This window comes from Podarcis pityusensis (genome assembly GCF_964106645.2).
Source record: "Podarcis pityusensis genome assembly, chromosome: 1".
Lineage (NCBI taxonomy): Eukaryota > Metazoa > Chordata > Lepidosauria > Squamata > Lacertidae > Podarcis > Podarcis pityusensis.
The window spans coordinates 23,163,968-23,182,145 of record NC_138028.1 but is presented as its reverse complement, the minus strand read 5'-3'; the positions used below and the strand labels follow the sequence as shown (position 1 = coordinate 23,182,145).

General features: G+C 47.7%; 1 protein-coding gene across 2 annotated transcripts in view; it reads right to left on the bottom strand.

Annotated features, from left to right (window-relative positions):
- CCDC88C (coiled-coil domain containing 88C) overlaps positions 1–18,178 on the bottom strand; it is a 107,149-nt gene that overhangs the window by 13,843 nt on the left and 75,128 nt on the right. For both annotated transcript variants that reach the window (XM_081003358.1, XM_081003359.1), the window contains 7 exons: positions 16,105–16,293; positions 14,471–14,632; positions 12,729–13,006; positions 11,929–12,072; positions 3,372–3,558; positions 2,231–2,376; positions 110–199 (listed from right to left, as the gene is read on the bottom strand). In XM_081003358.1, coding sequence (XP_080859484.1) covers positions 110–199; positions 2,231–2,376; positions 3,372–3,558; positions 11,929–12,072; positions 12,729–13,006; positions 14,471–14,632; positions 16,105–16,293 — 1,196 coding nt within the window. The remainder of the gene's footprint in view (positions 1–109; positions 200–2,230; positions 2,377–3,371; positions 3,559–11,928; positions 12,073–12,728; positions 13,007–14,470; positions 14,633–16,104; positions 16,294–18,178) is intronic.

Below are 18,178 nucleotides of genomic sequence, written 5' to 3'. Positions count from 1 at the left end.
CTTTCCAAACACAAAGGCGTCATATACAAGTTGCCCTCGCACACTTAAGAGGCATCTTTCTGCCTGGGACAGGACTGCCCGTGTGCCATTTAAGCTTGAGAAAACTTACTTTTTTGGAGCCGGATCATAAAACTTATACTGATCCATTATTTTCTCCTCCAGTTTTTCTTTGTGTCGCCTTAATGCATTCAGTTTGTCACTGTTGAAAAACCAAAGCGGCAAGAAAAACAACAACACATGAGCACTTAGAGGGTTCTACTTGCTAGGAATTGAGTATAATTAATAATTCAACTCTCACGAAGCCCGTGTCCCCGAGGGCAGGATTTTGAGCGATGAAAAGCCCTTCTGAGAAAGTACCTATCACACAGAAGTAATTAGCTTCATGATTAAGCACGTCAGCCGTCTAGTTGGTAGGGCAACCACCACCAAAAAGCTGAGGCACAAGAAAACAACAAGGAGGATTTTAAAATGCTTGCAGTCCTTGAGGGGAGAAAAGTACTGGTTTTGTTTTGTTTTTGGAACGTGCGAGCTAAACTACCTAGGTAGATTAAGTCAAAATCAGTTCAATACAATCGTGACAAGTTCATGGCAGGATTTAATGACCACAGAATATGTCTGGGCCTCTGGACAATGTAGTTGGATGCCTGGATAGTAGAGGGCTGTTACCATGTCTGCTAAAAGTTTAGGGATCAGCAAGTACCATGTGAAATAGAACCTCACACCTTCATACCTGCAGCTTGTCCCAACAAATTTTACATAACTTACCAGGCACATCATTCAATCTGCCATATACCAGGTAAGCACATTTGGCACTTAAAAAGAAACCCAAAAACTACCTATATGTATGCATGTTGTCATCAACCTGTTATATACACTACGAGTGAATGAAACAAGACTGCTGCTCCAGCTGTTGCCTGCTATGACTCATTCAAGAGTACTTGGGGACACCCTCCCAAAGTTTGTTTCAGGTGCACTTAAAGGCTTACGTGCACCAGGCAAGTCTCAGGACTTGATTTCCCTCCATGTCTTGTTGCAAATTGCTTTTGCAACTTTCCAAAGTTTCAGGCACAGGTTGAGACAAAGCTTGGGAGGCTGCTCTTCATGGTCCAGAGGAAATCTGAATTATACACAGAGGCTAATACAAGACAGCACATCATGAGGATTATGGATTATCTGTGATAATTGGCGACATCACTAGTTAAGTATTTATATCTTGCACTTCTTAAACCAATTACTTGGCATCAGTGTGTCCTGCATAGTTGGACTATATATTGGGAAATAATAATGATAAATCACACCATTCCTCCCAAAGAAACCCAGGATGGCAGAAAGATCCCTTTTTAAAAAACAATTAAAAACAAGCCTTATAGAAATAATTAAGTTGACAGAAACAACGGGTTGCATCCAGCACAAGTTTCAGCACCATAACAAACTTCTGCATGTGCAGTGAAACTTCTCTTTCCTCTAGTGCTGCCTGCAGTCCCCAGCACAATCCCAAAATCTGCTCCAGAGAGTTTGGGGGGCCCGTTAGAGAAATTTTGGGGGTGCAAAAGAGGAGAAGAGGAAGGGGAAGTCCCACTGAGTGGAAATCCATTTGTGCAGAGTTTGATACAAATCAATATCTTTCACCCATCGAATGCCTAGGTGAACAGGATTATTATCATTTTTTTAAATGCCTAAATGTTAATAATTAGGGGGAGAGGTGCACCTCATCAGGGAGGGCATTCCATGAGCAAGAGGCCACTACCGAGAAGGCCTTGATACAAGTTCACACCAGACAGGCAGCACCCAGTGGTGATGGCACCAATAGGGCATTGCCTGCCAACCACTGAGGTCTGCGATGGTTTATCTTCTAGCTACTTGGCATCCCAGGCCATTAGGGCTTTGCACACTGATACCAACACCTTGAACTGGGTGTGGTAACTCACACTGCAGTCAGTAAAGTGCTTTCAGGAAATAACTCTCTGCAGCTTGCATCTACTTTCACACCCTAGCATCAGGTTGTTCAAGTGCAGGAGCAGGGATCTATGCAATACTCTGTAAGCTGTGTAAAGCTGAGTAAAGGGATCACCCAGTTGCTCAGAAGCTTTTTAAATTGACTTTTGGCTGTGCTAATGGGTCCCAAGGGACTCAGATATCCCCTTAGATGTCTCCATGCACCCTCATTGCCATGCTTTGATAACAGTCTCACTGACCACATGATAAATAATGGGGGGAGAGAAAGTCTTACATATATTGCTTCTGTTCCTCGTGATATTGCTCCTTGTTCTCCATGTTCTGCTCCAGCAGCATTTGGTTCTGTTGACTCAGCATCTGGATCTGACTCAGGAGATGATGATTCTCTTCTTCCAAGTTTCCTTTTAGGCGAGCCAGAAGCTATTCAACAGACACATCACAGGTGAAGTTCCCCTACCTGTGCTTGTCTATCCACCATTAATAAAACAGCACTGAGCCAAAGGTCCTTTGTACCCTAAAGCTCACCAACTACTTTGGCCGTTAGATAACCGAGTGCCAAGCCACTGCCACCAGTGCTAAGATGCACATGCATAAGTATGTCTCACTCAAATAAATTACTGGTTGTTTGCCTCATTTATATTGTGGTAGCCTATTGCTTTCATTGCCATTCATTCATTGATTTTAACTGGGAGTGAAACTAGGTATGACAGGCTGCATAACCCAGCTTGGATGATGCTGAAACCCTAACAAAACAAGGTGGGGGAAGCTTTCAAGTGCATTGTGGAGCTGAGTCCCTGCTGGAATAAAAAAGCTAAAAAAAAAACAAGTAACAGTTATGAGACAGGAAAAGATGAAGGCATGGAAGAGGTTAGCTCCCCAACCCCATTCTGTTCTCACTTTTTAAGGATTTGGCAGCAACCCAAGCCTAACACCAGGGTTTCTCCTTCAAATGACTGGCATTTAAGTGCAAATCAACGCCACTGCATTTTTCTCCCTTCAGCTGCATTCTCACACAACAGTAAACCATGGTAAATGATTTACCACAAACACGCAGATAACTCTCACTTCATTTTGCCTTGCTAGCAACAATCCATCTTCCTGGGCTTCGCAGTATGTTCTGAACCAGGGTTTGTTGTTTGCTTCACTCCAAACAAAGGACAATCCGAAGCCAAGGTTTGTTCTTGGCTTACCAGTCGCTTGGAGTGAAAGAAGCCATAACTCCCAGATTGGACATTAATGTTACGCCAAGGATTGTGGTTTGTTGCTCCTGTTTGCACCATAGAGGAGCAGTGAAGTGGGAGTGATCTGCCATGGCTTACGGTCCCCTGTGAATGAGGCAGCATCTATTTATGGACTGGCAAAGTCTTCCTGAGCCTACAATAACCACCTGTATTTCATTGGTCCATAGATCTCACCTCACAGTGGTTGTCCAATTTAGTCAAGGAAATGTCCATGGTCTGGTACTGCTCCTTCAGCTCATCATAGCGAGCTTGACAGTGGTTAAGCTGTAGCTGGGAGCTATTCAAGGAGGTTTTCAGTTCCTTGGTGTGGACGTGAAGGCCCTCGTATTCTGCTTTGAGCTTGCTGTGCAAGAAATTAACCCTAAATGGGAAAAGCCAAACATCTCACTGCTTCCCTGTCCAGATCTCCAACAGCAATTTAAACCAGAAATGAACAGTTAAAACCTTGGTCCTGCTGAAGGGTAAGAATACAGTGTTTCTGAAAGCTAAACAAAGAGGCAGGTCTATTTCTATTAGCAAATAATTAGTCAAGCATTACATCTGCTAATAGTAAAATCTGAGAGGGATTACAAGTTTCAATGGTACCTCTGTTTTCCAAAAGCAAGGTTTTAACTTAATCCTACTCCATTTAAGCACAATTAAGCCCTGCCCAAAATAATTACCAGAGCAGCATTTGAGGGTGTGTGTTTTTAATACTGGCATTTTCTAGGCTCATAATCCCACAAATTTCAGTTATTCATTCAGTCCTGTGATATATAATATCCTGCATTATGTCCCCCAACTTTTGCCTATGACTAGGGAAGGAGGACATTACTGGGTGAAAAAATTTTACAACATAGACACAGAAAGTATCATCATCCATGTTAAAATGACAATGGTATAATGGAAAGCCTATCAAAACATTCCATACCTAAACTATATGAAGTGTATTTGCAAACACTATGTTTTTTACATAGGTAAAAGGTAAAAAGGTAAAGGACCCCTGGACGGTTAAGTCCAGTCAAAAGCGACTATGGGGTGCAGCGCTCATCTCGCTTCAGGCCGAGGGAGCCAGCATTTGTCCACTGACAGCTTTTCTGGGTCATGTGGCCAGCATGACTAAACCGCTTCTGGCGCAATGGAACACTGTGATGGAAACCAGAGCGCGTGGAAACGCCGTTTACCTTCCCGCCTCAGTGGTACCTATTTATCTACTTGCACTGGTGTGCTTTCAAACTGCTAGGTTGGCAGAAGCTAGGACAGAGCAACAGGAGCTCACCACCGTTGTGCGGATTCAAACTGCTGACCTTCCGATCGGCGAGCCCAAGAGGCACAGTGGTTTAGACCACAGCGCCACCCGCATTCCTTCACCTTTTATATCGAACTGAGATGAGAGAGACTTTCTGCAGGCAATGGCTTTTCCACCTGCCTTGCCCCACCCTCCAGCCCCGCAAGCCATTCCCAGACCATGACTTTGAGAACAGCAGAGGCAGCTGGGAAGAGAGTAGCTCAGGGATAGTTTTTAAAGATAGTTTTATGGGTTGAGTGTCCTTGTTTTTCAATTTGATCCTTTTGCAAGGTCTTTGTATGTTTTGTGGTATTTTATGCTGTCAGGGGTTCAGGGACAGAGGCACAGGGTAGGCAGGAGATGGAGAGCGATGGGGATGAATCCCAGGACAGCGAGGAAGAGAATGACAATGACTCTAGAGATTCCATGAGTCTTTCCAGCGAATCAGAGGATTCCCAGAAGGGGGCGCCGGTGGTCAAGGCCAGGGGAGCCCCAGGGGGGACTTGTCAGGAGCAGGGGGCCAGCGGGGGATCCCAAAGTGGCAGCTGGACGTCAGGACCAGCCTCCCCGCCAGAGTGCAGCGAAGGAGGTGGAGGTTCCAGTGTATCAGGGGAGGCGGCTCCGGCAGTAGAGAAAGGAGGGAGGTCGGAGCAAGCCACCCTCCCGGAAGGGGAGGGGAGTAGTGAAGGGAGTAGCGTAGCTGTCAAAAGGAAAGTTAGAGGTTGGGGGCGTGCGCCAAGTTCAAATGTAGAGGCGCGCGGAAGTACAGGGAGCCCGGAGGAGGGGCCAGGTCCCAAAGCCCGCAGGAGGGGGCAAGAGCAGTCTGATTCCGCGTCGGAGGAATCCAGGAGGGGCGAAACCCCAGTGGGCAGAAAGACCCTGCGGAAAAGGAAAGAGAGAAAGAGGTGGAGCAGCGCAAGCCTCTTAAACTGGTGCAGGGCGGGGACAGATTCAGAAGGGACTTCAGCGGTCTAAGCCTAGCAGACGTAGGGCTGCGCGCTTCGGATCTGAAGCAAACAATGAACTGCAATAAACACTTTTGTATATAAGAAAAGAAAGGCGTTGGTCTTTTGTGAGCTGAGACTTGAGGCAGCCCTGACAGTAAGTCCCTTCTGCAAAAAAAAAGACTGCAAAAAAATTTTTTTGCAAAGCTCACGAAGTTTGGCAGACATGACTACTGAGGAGCAGATAACGACCCTGCAAAACGCAGTCGCTGAACTCTCCGTTGCAGTACGGGTCTCTCAGAAGACAGTTGCCGAAGCAGAAGCGCGATGCCAGGATCTGCAAGCCAGGTGGGATCAGGCGTGCAAACAGGGGTTCCCGGGGTCCAGATCAGAGGGAATCGCTCTCGGACGAAGGGGAGGCAATTTAGTAGCCCACTTCGATGGGAACCTGAAGCATTATCCCAATTTCAGAGCAGACGTCCTATACGCGCTGCATTTGCTTCGAAAAGACTTCAAAGATGAGGAGGAGAAAGTAGGCTTTATTGTGTCGCATTTGCATGGGGAAGCTAGAACCTGGTTACGCAATTTGTGGCGCGAAGATGGTCTTGCCCGCAGGGACTCTGACGAATTTATCAAAGCCATGGACGCTTGCTTCCAATCTACCGTTGACGTTGATGTGGCGCGCCAGGAGATGCATGGATTGCGGCAGGGCAAGGCTACAGTGCGTCAGTACCATTCTCGCTTTTTTGCATTGCTGAATGTGCTGGGCTGGGAAAAAGACTCCCTGGCAGTGAGAGACTTGTTTTGGGAGGGGCTTCATGGCTCAGTAAAAGATGAGCTGGCTAGGGGAGACAGACCTCAAACCCTAGCAGATGTCGTCCAGAGGGCACTCACGATAGGGGTGCGCCACGAAGAACGCCCTTGGCACAGTGAGGAGGGGCGTCACGTCCGCCCACCAGCTAGAGCGCCTCCTTTTCTTCTTCCCAGGGACCTGGGACGTACAAATCCCTCGCCTATGCTGAAGGGAGGGGAGGAGCCAATGGAGCTGGGTCGTGCAAAGGCTCAGTCAGCTGCCGGAGCCTCAGCGTCCGGAGCAGTCAAGGCGAAGCCTCCTAGAGGGACCAGGAAGTGTTACATCTGTGACAGCCCACAGCACATGGCTAAAGAGTGTCCCCAGAGGCTCCAGAAGCACACTGCAGCCTTAGCAACAGTAACAGGGGAAGAGTTCCAAGGAGAACAGTTTCAGGGAAACGAGAATGCCTGGATGGAAGCAGAGATGCTGGGGCTCCACCAGGCAAGTCAGTGAAGCAGTCCCCAGCGCTTTTGCAGCCTACAGACCCCTTACCACCCAAGCCAGTGGTGCAGCTCACTGCTACTCTCCAGCTACCTAATGGACTCACCCTGGAAGTCCCCATTACAATTGACTCAGGGAGCAACGCAGACTTCGTGGGGATGCAGTTCATCAAGCAGCATCGCATAGCGCTACTACCAGCCACGCTGCCTCTGAACGTCGTCACGGTAGATGGCAGAAAGTTGCTGGGTGGGCAAGTGGTACAACAGACGCCACCCATGCTGCTGAAAATTGGGAATCATCGCGAGGTCATCAGTTTCAATGTCACCCAACTGTCAGACACGCCTATAGTGTTAGGCATGAGTTGGCTGGATAGACACAGCCCATCATTAGCGTGGTACCAGCGGCAGCTCACCTTTGGCTCGTCCTACTGCGCACAACATTGCATCCAGACAGGCCAGGAGGAGGAGGGCCAGGAGGAAGGGCAGCAGTTGCATCTAGGCATGGTGCAGGCAGTGCCCCACAAGTACAAGGGGTTTTTGGAGGTCTTCTGTGAAAAGGAAGCTGACCAATTACCACCCCACCGGCCCTACGACTGTGCAATTGACCTCTTACCAGGGGCGACGCTGCCGACTGCGAAGCTGTATTCCATGTCTGAAGATGAAATGCAGGAACTCCGGGAGTTCATAGATCACAATTTGAAGCGGGGATTCATCCGAGAATCCAAGGCCGTGGGGGGCAGTCCTGTGTTTTTCGTGAAGAAGAAGGACACGCCCCAAAAAAGGCTCATTGTGGACTATAGGGCCATCAACTCGATGACAAAGCCCAAGGCCTTCCCCATGCCCAAGATTGACGACCTGCTCGCGACGGTGAGGAAGGGGAGGATCTTCACCAAGTTGGATCTACGCGGAGCATACAATCTAATACGCATGAGGGAAGGTGACGAGTGGAAGACGGCCATGTTCACGCCGCTGGGCACCTATGAATACAGAGTTATGCCGTTTGGTCTCCAAAATGGCTCCCACTGTTTCCAAGCATTCATGCACCACGTGCTAGCAGGACTCCTCTACAAGAAGTGCGTATGCTTCCTCGACGACATTCTGATCTTCTCAGAATCGCAGGAGACTCACGAGAGAGACGTAAAGGAGGTCCTGCAGAGGCTACGGGAGCACAGGCTCTACGCCAAACTGGAGAAGTGCCAGTTCGACGTGACGGAGGTGGATTTCCTGGGCTACCGGCTGTCAGACAAGGGACTAGCCATGGACAGCGCCAAAGTCCGCGCGGTGTTGGACTGGAATAGTCCGCGCAATCGGAAGGAGGTCCAGAGGTTCGTCGGTTTCGCCAACTTTTACCGCAAGTTCATCAGGGGTTTCGCGAAAGAGACGGCAGCTATCACGGACACCCTCAGTTCCAAGAAGAAAAAGTTCACCTGGACGGACCAGGCGGAGCAGTCCTTCAGGAGACTTAAGAGTCTCTTCGCGTCCGAAGACCAGCTGCTACACGTGAATCCCGGCAGGCCCATGCGGGTTGAGACTGACGCATCTGACAGAGCAGTGGGGGCCGTCCTCTTGCAGGAAGATCCGCAAGGGAACTGGAGGCCCTGCGCTTTCTATTCCCGGAAGCTCAGCAAGTCGGAACAGAACTACACCATCTGGGACAGGGAGTTGTTGGCCATCCACGCGGCTTTCAAGGCGTGGCGGCACTTCCTTATCGGAGCCAAGCACACCGTGCAGGTCCGCACGGACCACAAGAACCTAGAGTATTGGCGCACGGCGAAGCTCCAGAGCCAGAGGCACATGAGATGGGCGGAGTTCTTTGCGGATTTCGATTTCCGGATAGAGTATATCCCGGGAGACAACAACGTCATAGCGGATGCGCTCTCCAGGAAACCGCAGTATCTCGAGGAAGCGGCACCAGTGGCAGCCAGGCACATTTTCGCACCGCAAGCGTGGGCGTGCGCTTCCGCCGCCGTGGACCTGGACGCGGTACGACGTGCGCTGCAGACGGATCCGTTCGCACAATCCAAGATGGAGGAGGTGCGAAGAGGGACAGCAAAGGACGGCGAATTCCAGATAAGCGACGGTCTGCTGACCCGCAAAGGTGCTCTCTACGTGCCCGGAGACGATCTCCGCGCGAAGGTTTTACAGCAGTTACACGACGCACCCAGCGCGGGTCACTTCGGCAAAGAAAAGACGGCGGACTTAGTAGCCAGAGACTTTTGGTGGCCCCAGATGCGGGGAGAGGTCGCAGATTACGTCGCCAGGTGTGACATTTGTCAGAGGTCCAAGCCAGTGCACAAGAAGCCAGCGGGATTGCTGGAACCGTTGGAGACGCCACTACAGCCGTGGGAACGGGTGGCGCTGGATTTTGTTACTGATCTGCCCAGTTCGCGGGGCAAGACGGCGGTGCTTGTGGTTGTAGACCTGTTCACCAAGATGGCGCACTTCATTCCTTGCGCGAAGGTGGCAACAGCGGAACAGACCGCCAAGCTGTTCATAGACCACGTGTTCCGGGTGCACGGCTTACCGCGGTCCATCCTGTCCGACCGGGGTCGCCAATTCATTTCCAGTTTCTGGCAGAAGCTCCTGGGCATCCTGAATGTCAAGATCAACTTAGCGTCGGCGAGACACCCGCAAACCAACGGCCAAGCGGAGAGGGTCAACGCCATCATGCAGCAGTACCTGCGATGTTACGCCAATCAAAAGCCTGCAACTTGGGTGGACTACTTACCGATGGCCGAGTTTGCCTACAACAACACGAAGCACGCGTCAACTGGGGTGACACCGTTCTTCGCCAACAATGGGCGACATCCCAGAACCTTCCCGGCGTTGGAGACAACGACGCAGGGGGAGTCGCAGGGAGCTGAGCATTTAGCAGCAGAATTGCAGGAGGTCCACGAGGAGCTACGACGGCACTTGGAACTAGCTAAACACGCCTACAAAGTGCAGGCAGACAGGCACAGGAGGGCAGGAGAAGACATCCAGGTGGGGGACTGGGTATGGTTAGCAGCCCAGGCGGTGCCGGCCAAGTCGTTAGCTAAGAAGAAGCTAGGACACAAACAGCTAGGGCCATACCAAGTTGAGGGCAGGATCAATCCCGTAGCTTTTCGGTTGACCCTCCCAGAAGGTTCCCGAATGCACCCGGTCTTTCATAGGTCGGTGCTTACACCCTACAAGGCCCCACACAGATTTCAGGAGCCAGGGACGGCACCAGACCCACGTAGAGAATCACCAGGGGGGGGGAAGTCACCGAGGACCCCGACACTCAACGAGGTCACGGAAATTCTGGACTCGAGATGGGGGGAGGAGGGAGTGGAATACCTCCTCGCCAGGGAAGGTACCCCGGCCAGCGCCAACAGTTGGGTGCCAGATTATGCTCTGGAGGAACCTCTTCTTAAAGACGAGTTCCATGCACTCTTCCCACACAGGCCCATGCCAGAGGAGTATTTTGACGACTGGCTTTTTACGCCCACACTTTCAGGCAGCACCTTCCGGGGGTTCTCCTCCGCAGAGGAGACCACGCCGGAATCGAGCCCTCCAAGGGGATCGTGCTCGGGGGTGGACACGGACCGCTCTTATTGGTGGGACGATCAACCAGAAGTGGGGTGGCGAAGGGGGCCTTGGCAAGCAGCATCGCCTGAAGTAACAGGGGGAGGGAAGGGTTTGGATGTGTTGGGGGAGGACCCCGGTTTCGAGCACGCATACACTGAACTGGAAGCAGAGGAGATCGACGTCGATGAACTGTATCCAGCGTCTACCCCCGCTACAACGGAGCTCCCGGAACCTGCGCCCGAGCAGCGGGAGGGGGGAAGGGGGGGCTTCGAGGGGGGGATGGATGTCAGGGGTTCAGGGACAGAGGCACAGGGTAGGCAGGAGATGGAGAGCGATGGGGATGAATCCCAGGACAGCGAGGAAGAGAATGACAATGACTCTAGAGATTCCATGAGTCTTTCCAGCGAATCAGAGGATTCCCAGAAGGGGGCGCCGGTGGTCAAGGCCAGGGGAGCCCCAGGGGGGACTTGTCAGGAGCAGGGGGCCAGCGGGGGATCCCAAAGTGGCAGCTGGACGTCAGGACCAGCCTCCCCGCCAGAGTGCAGCGAAGGAGGTGGAGGTTCCAGTGTATCAGGGGAGGCGGCTCCGGCAGTAGAGAAAGGAGGGAGGTCGGAGCAAGCCACCCTCCCGGAAGGGGAGGGGAGTAGTGAAGGGAGTAGCGTAGCTGTCAAAAGGAAAGTTAGAGGTTGGGGGCGTGCGCCAAGTTCAAATGTAGAGGCGCGCGGAAGTACAGGGAGCCCGGAGGAGGGGCCAGGTCCCAAAGCCCGCAGGAGGGGGCAAGAGCAGTCTGATTCCGCGTCGGAGGAATCCAGGAGGGGCGAAACCCCAGTGGGCAGAAAGACCCTGCGGAAAAGGAAAGAGAGAAAGAGGTGGAGCAGCGCAAGCCTCTTAAACTGGTGCAGGGCGGGGACAGATTCAGAAGGGACTTCAGCGGTCTAAGCCTAGCAGACGTAGGGCTGCGCGCTTCGGATCTGAAGCAAACAATGAACTGCAATAAACACTTTTGTATATAAGAAAAGAAAGGCGTTGGTCTTTTGTGAGCTGAGACTTGAGGCAGCCCTGACATATGCATTGTGATTTGCTGTTATTTTTCTTGATTATAGATTGGTAATTCTTTATTGTAGCTGATGGGTGTGGACTGTTCAATTTTTATTTGCTGATGTTTGATTTTGCTGTTTACTGTTGGATTCTAGTGGATTGTTGAATATTGCTTTATTTGATGTAGGTTGTTTATTTTGAAATTATTGTGACTTTTTATATAGGATCTGACTGTTACTATTAATGTTTGACATTCTATTGTTATTTTTATGGGTGTTGGAAGCCGCCCAGAGTAGCTGGGGCAACTCAGCCAGATGGGCGGAGTATAAATAAAATTATTACCGTTGTTGTTGTTGTTTTCAATGAGGTGGGCTCAATCACTTGGGCAGAAGTTTGTATACACCCCAGCAATGATACAGGATAAACCATGCCATCCCAAAGCAGGGGAAGCTAAGGTGCTGTCCTCCAATGTTAATGAATTCCAACCTGTGGGAGGCCAATATAGCAGGGGTGGTGAACCTTCATCCCATGGGCTGAATGTAGCCCTCTAGGCATCTCTATCTGGCCAATATTATCTGGAATGTACCACGTTGCCCAGTAACATGTAAAAGGGGCTGGCATAATTTCTGAGGATGTGTACCTTTCCAGCTCTTCTCTCAGTTTCTGGTTCTCCGCGGTCACTAGTGTACTTGCTCTCTTTTCCTGCTGCAGAACATCTTTTTCTGTTTTCAAAACCATTTCCAGCTCCTCCAGTTTGGATTTGTGTTGTATCAAGCCGTTATATCTGCAGGAAAGAAATAAAAGAATGGCTGCTATTCTGCCTTAATGCTTCTCATGATTAAAACATGATTCAGAGATTTATTTTCTCTGTGTCAACAGATTCTGGTGGTCTATTGTAAATTTATGTATTTGCATAAGCCACAATGCAACCAAAGTTAGGAACCTCTCTTGCATGCCTAATTCTCTGTGATTCAGATTGATAGGACCTGAAAGTTCTTATCTATGGCTGGATAACATTGATTTTTTTTGGTTTATTCCATGTACTTAAACCATATACATTGAAATTTATACACACACACACATTTTCAAACATCTGATACAGGAGAAACTACTGGCACATACAATACTTCCAACACAAGGAACTTGAGAAGGTTGCCAACTCATCAGGGGGGCAACGTGCAGATCAGCCTGTTGTTGTGCTTTTAAACAGATGCTTGATCTGCTGAAATCTGCAAGTGATGCTTTTCATTACATGGAAACATCATCTGCTAATGTCTGTAGAGCAAACTGCTAAGTAAAGGCTGAGACCAGTTTTTGTGAGGGGTTTTTTTTTTTTAAGTTGGCAACCCTTTTTACAACCCCATCCTGTGGTAAATCCCCCGGGGGGCTTCAGATGTGAATAACCCATTTATTCCAAGAGGCTATGCAAGACCCGCTAACCTTTCTCCCAGATCTTTGTGCTCCAGATCCAAGTTTTTGTGGAGCGCTTTGAGGCAGCTGTGCTGTTTTATCAGCATTTCATATTCTGTTGACTGCCGCTCATGCAGCGAGGCCAGGTGCTCATGGTCTTGCAGGAGGGACTCGTATTCTGCCTTGAGCTGATCTTTCTGCTTCAACAGATTGTCACATTCGTTTTCCTTGGTCAGCTGCTGGTTTTGGAGTAGAGCATTTTGGGCCATCAAGGAGGCACTTTGGGAATTTAGGGCTGAGTTCTCCACCTAAAAGTTTCTCAGAGAAACAAGAAACGTTTCATCAGCACACAGGGGTAAATTATATAAAAGGTGCTTGCATTGCTACACCACTTTGGAACTGAATGCCTGGTAGAGAACCTTTCTCTCATACCTACCTACTGATATGCAAAGATCTAGTGTGAATGTCCTCTTGACAGGGGAATCAATATGGAGCAACTGAAGAAAGGCATTAATGACCCAGGCACCCCCTGACTGCGGAATTTCCTTCCTTTTCAGGTGTGATTTGTGTTGACCTTTCTGAGTTTTCAGTGCCGATTGAAGACCTACTTATTCACCCAAGCCTTTGGTTGACTTTGTCTTGCTGCACTTTGCAATGAGTCATTTGATTATGTATGTGTTCTTGCTTGCTTTATTGATTACTGGATACTGATTGCATGGTTTTTATTGCATTTTATCAGTACTGTACCCTGATTTGGCAATCGTTGTTAAATATTTTATACTTCCTAGCTGGGCTGGGGAGGAAATTAAAGGAGTGGAGTTGGGGGGGGGAGGGCAGGATTCTATCCCCCGTGGAACACATACTAGGGAGGGATTTGTCTCTCTGGATTGTGTCAAGTCTTGCATGTGTGTGTTCAGAAGTCCATTCCGTCCTTCATTTTCATTTTTTAAAAAATCAATATGAAAACTCAAATTTAAATATGTATTTTAACCATAAAATGGATATTTAAAATAAATTTTAATCCCGATATAAGTCTTTCTAAATGCATCTTGTCCTAATATATGCATTTTTAAAATAAATATTGTTGTTAGATGTGCATGCTATATTGCAACATGCAATATAACATCCATTAACAACAAACTCAGATCTCCAATGTTTACCTTTGGTGGGAATGGGAAGGAATGGATTGACTCAACAGCCAACAAGCCCACGTTTAAGCACATTTAGGTTTGTTTGTTTTTTGAGCCGAGAACTGTATCACACAAAATGATGGGAGATGGAGGCCAACAATATTTGGAGTACATCAGGTTTTCCCCCTATGCATTAAGTTTTCCAAATTACATAACAGCACTAAATCAAGAACAAATAAAGGGTGAAATCCAATGTTGTGCTTTTCCACTTGTTCCATTAGCACAAACATTTCAGCTTGCTAGAGGGAATGATCCTCCCTCTCCACCCCCAGTTCTGGGGGTTCTCCTGACTACCGTGGTGCCAATTTCGGGGGGTGAGAGGAAAGGGGAGAAAGCCCTGTTGCATAAGCAGAAGTCATAAGCTGAATCACGCCCATAAAAATCAAAACACACCTCAATTTCCCTGAACATACACCAATGTATTCATCTCACAACCTTGTAGGAGAGGGTAATCTTTCTTTTCCATCAGACTGACACTCAAAATGATAAGACTGATGCTAGAAATTGGCTAATTCCATCCCATTTTAAACTGAGCCACCTACAATGTTTCTGGCAGAAGTACACAGTAGGGATTTTCCTGACCTGGAGCTTGGCTGTTTGTGTTTGCATGGAAGTGTTGTGCTCTTGAAGGAAGGCATTTTGCTTCTGTAGTGTCAGGATCTGATTGTTGAAGGAGGTGTTTTGGGTTTCCAAATGTCTTAGCTGCTCCTTCAGAAGCTGCTTCTCTGCATGTAAGGCTGCATTCTGATAGGAGAAACAGAAATGAAAAGGCAAAAAAAAAAGATTCAGTAGCTACAGATTCTTCAGAGCAACTCTGACACTGTCTTCCATGTTTCACAAGCAAACAGCTCATGAGTGCCCCTTAAAGTTATAGATCCTAAAGTGGGGCCAATACTGCCTATGTTAAAGAAAGAAGCAGGAAATAGTGGTTGCAAGTACCCCGCATCCCAGACTTTCATACAGGTAATGAAGCAGCAATGGTAGTGGACTTTCATCCTTCTTCCCCTAAATCAATGGTTTCAAACTGTGTTCAAGAGAGAACTGGGACCCTTAGGAAGCTGATCAGGGCTGTCTTCATGACAAGGTCTATAATGTCAGGACAGTTTCTTGAATTGCCCACCAATGCAGATCATCTCCAATATGCAAACAAAGGTGTGCTGAGCATGTTTTGGCACATTTTCATTCTTCCGATACAGTGTCAACAGTGTGCGCAAACATCATCAAATGTGCACTAGCAATTTCTGCAAAATGCATGGATGCCTTGGCAATTCATTCAATATGGAAAGGGTTGCCTGTAAGTGGAAGCTTGGAAACCACCAGCCTTAATAATGAGTGTCTGCAAAAGAAAGGAGGGCTTTCTTCCTTTCTTATTTAGGCATACTCATTGAGCCCTGTATGGGAGAAGGTGTAATACTGTAGAAGACTGACATAAAGTATGAAGGAAAAGCATTCTGAAAATGCATACCAGAGGAAGGACCTTCTCAGGGGTAGCCCCTCAGTTATGGCTCCTCACAGAGATATGGCTGGTACCAAATCTCATGAGTTTTTTTTTGCTCAGGCATTTGCTGAACATTACTGCCTTTTTGCTATTAATATTTTAGTTTTGGTTACTGAGAGTAACGTGGGATATTTATTTATGATGTTACATTGTACACGTTGTATTTTGATTATTATTTTTTAACGTAACCTACTCTGGGATTGCTATCATAATGAGGAGTGATACATGTTTTAAACAGATTAATCAAATAAGGGATGTTCCACACATTATGATTTTCCTACAGAGAGAAGTTCCATATAGGAAAACATGTCAGAGCTTTCAGAGCCACAGGCTTGTGTAATTGGCACGTGGTTCCCTCTCAGCATACATACACAGAAATCAACCATCAAAGGGCTGTACCCAACATTATCTGTCTGCTAGTGCCAGGACTCTTACACTAACGTGGACAGGTGAGTTTTAAAGCTGCTCAACAGAAGAACCCAATGCAACAGCTGCACTCGCAGAAACTTGTTGCACAACAGATTGAGCGATGCATCGTGAAACAAAGCTATCCGCAACCTGCTTATGCATGTCTCTTGTGCAACAACGTTCCACCGTCAGCAAAGTGTTTTGCTGGAACAAGTATACCACTAAGTGAATTCACCTTAGTGCAACACTGGCTACACTGCATCGCATAGGATGAACATAATAAGCTAACCCAGTAAAGGACAAAACTTACATTCCTTTCCAATTCTATAGCTCTGTCTTTTACTTTCAGAAGCTCCATTGTTGCTTCTTTGTGTCCCTTTTCCCACTTTTCCTTTGTCTGATGACAGGAAACCAAATTTTCATTGGGCTGCTTCAATGAATTCTGCAGAAGGATTCCATCCTCTTGCTTCTGCTTGACACCTTCAAAGTCCCTCCTCATCTGTAATACACGTTGTTTGTAAAATATGCCAATAAATAGAACTGTGAAGTCTACAGGAGTAACTTAGCCTAACCCTAAACCCATTATCAAAAAACAGATAATCACAACCATATATATCTGTTGAAAACATTCAGCATTCATCACTTTAACTACTACTTTATATTGCTTTTTTCTACTAATATTTGTGAGGTTTTTAACCCAAACATTGCAATGTATATGGAAACCTGTTTTCAAGTGTTTTTACACTGATGGTACATTGGGTATAACAACCTGTCATTGCTTTCTGGGTCTTGAATTTCTGCAATCTATCTCTTGAATAATTTGTGTTTTTAAAGACTTCATTAGGTCAGTATTTCCCAAACTTCTTATAGGAGAGGCAACATTTATTATAAATTAAAACAAGAGAGACGCTTTGCTCTTACATCCCAAAAGCTTTACTTTTAGGTATGAAGATGAAAACAAGACTTCTTTAGTGATGGAACCCAAAATTATTTGCCCTCAGAAATGCCTAACCCACTTTCCTTTTGGAGCCACTGCTATACCTCTTGATGGAAAGGAAACAAGCTAGGGACTTGACTCATTCAGCAAATCAATGGGCACTCTCCTCTGAGGACATGTAATTTGGTCTCCCTGTATTGGAGTGATCAGATGATCCAACCACATCTCATTCATAAAGGGAGTAGAGTCATAGCTGTCAACTTACAGATTTGAAAATAAGGGATCAGCAGCCAAAATAAGGGATTTTCCAAGCACAGGTATGTTCAACTTCTGAGCCCCTCCGAGCCAAAGGCAGAAAGCCCAGCCAGCAGCCAAACAAAGCCTCAAGCAGTGGTTCCCACAGCGCAGCAACCCGGCAAAGGGGATGCAGCAAGGAAAACCACCATCAACTCTCCGCTGGGAAGCGCTGAGCAAAGGCGAGTCCCCAGGCAATGCGGCCAATTTTATCGGCACAAGGCATGCAAGCTCCCCCCCCCCCAGTCGTTCTTAGACTCCTTATTGGGTGAGCAACGCAGCCAAGCAACACAGTTGGAGCCTCCCTCCTCCCTGGCTGGCAGGGAGGGAGGGAGAGGAGATGCTTCCTTTGAAACCCGGGAAATTTAAGGGACATCATCAATAAGGGACAGCAGCGGGACACAGTGCTGGGATAAGGGACTTTCCCGCCAAATAAGGGACGGTTGACAGCTATGAGTAGAGTTAGTTACCCTCAGCAGAAGTCACTCCTTTGTGAGCATATGCTTTGATCTTGCAGGAGCCTTTAATCCATTTCAAAACACACTAATGCCCCCCGGCACACAGTTTGGGGATTATTATGATCCAAACCCAAAATCTGTTGGGATGTGAGAGCTTGAATTCAACAGATCTTGAGCTTTCCTGGCTAAGCTGAAGATATACCAGTGTAAATCACTGAGACTGCATAAATTAACTCAATGTATTAAAAAAAGGTGGGTTACAGGGGCGTGATGCAGGCAGAAAAGGACAAAGAGAGACTTACACCCCTTCCAAACCTCTTTCAGCTCAGTCATATGACCTAGCATCTCAGCATAATTTAGCTGGCAAAAAAGGGCAGTGCAAATGAAATTCCTCCTGAATGGAGTGGAACAGGGTAAATCAAGCCAGTGTAACTTACGCTGGCATAAATTAGGCCATCTTTCTTGAGTTGAGATTGAAGAAACCCTATAATGCAAGTTAATGAAACATCTAAACTTTGTACCAACCTTCTTGTTGATACGCACTTTTATTTTGAAGACTCACCTATGGTGTGTTCCAGTCAGGGCCCCACACGGGTTTTCTATGGAACTACACAAACACACACAGCTGCTATTTGCCCCTGCACACAGCATGTTTGAAGGCAAAGAGCAGCCAGGGGTGGGGGCATTATAGGCAG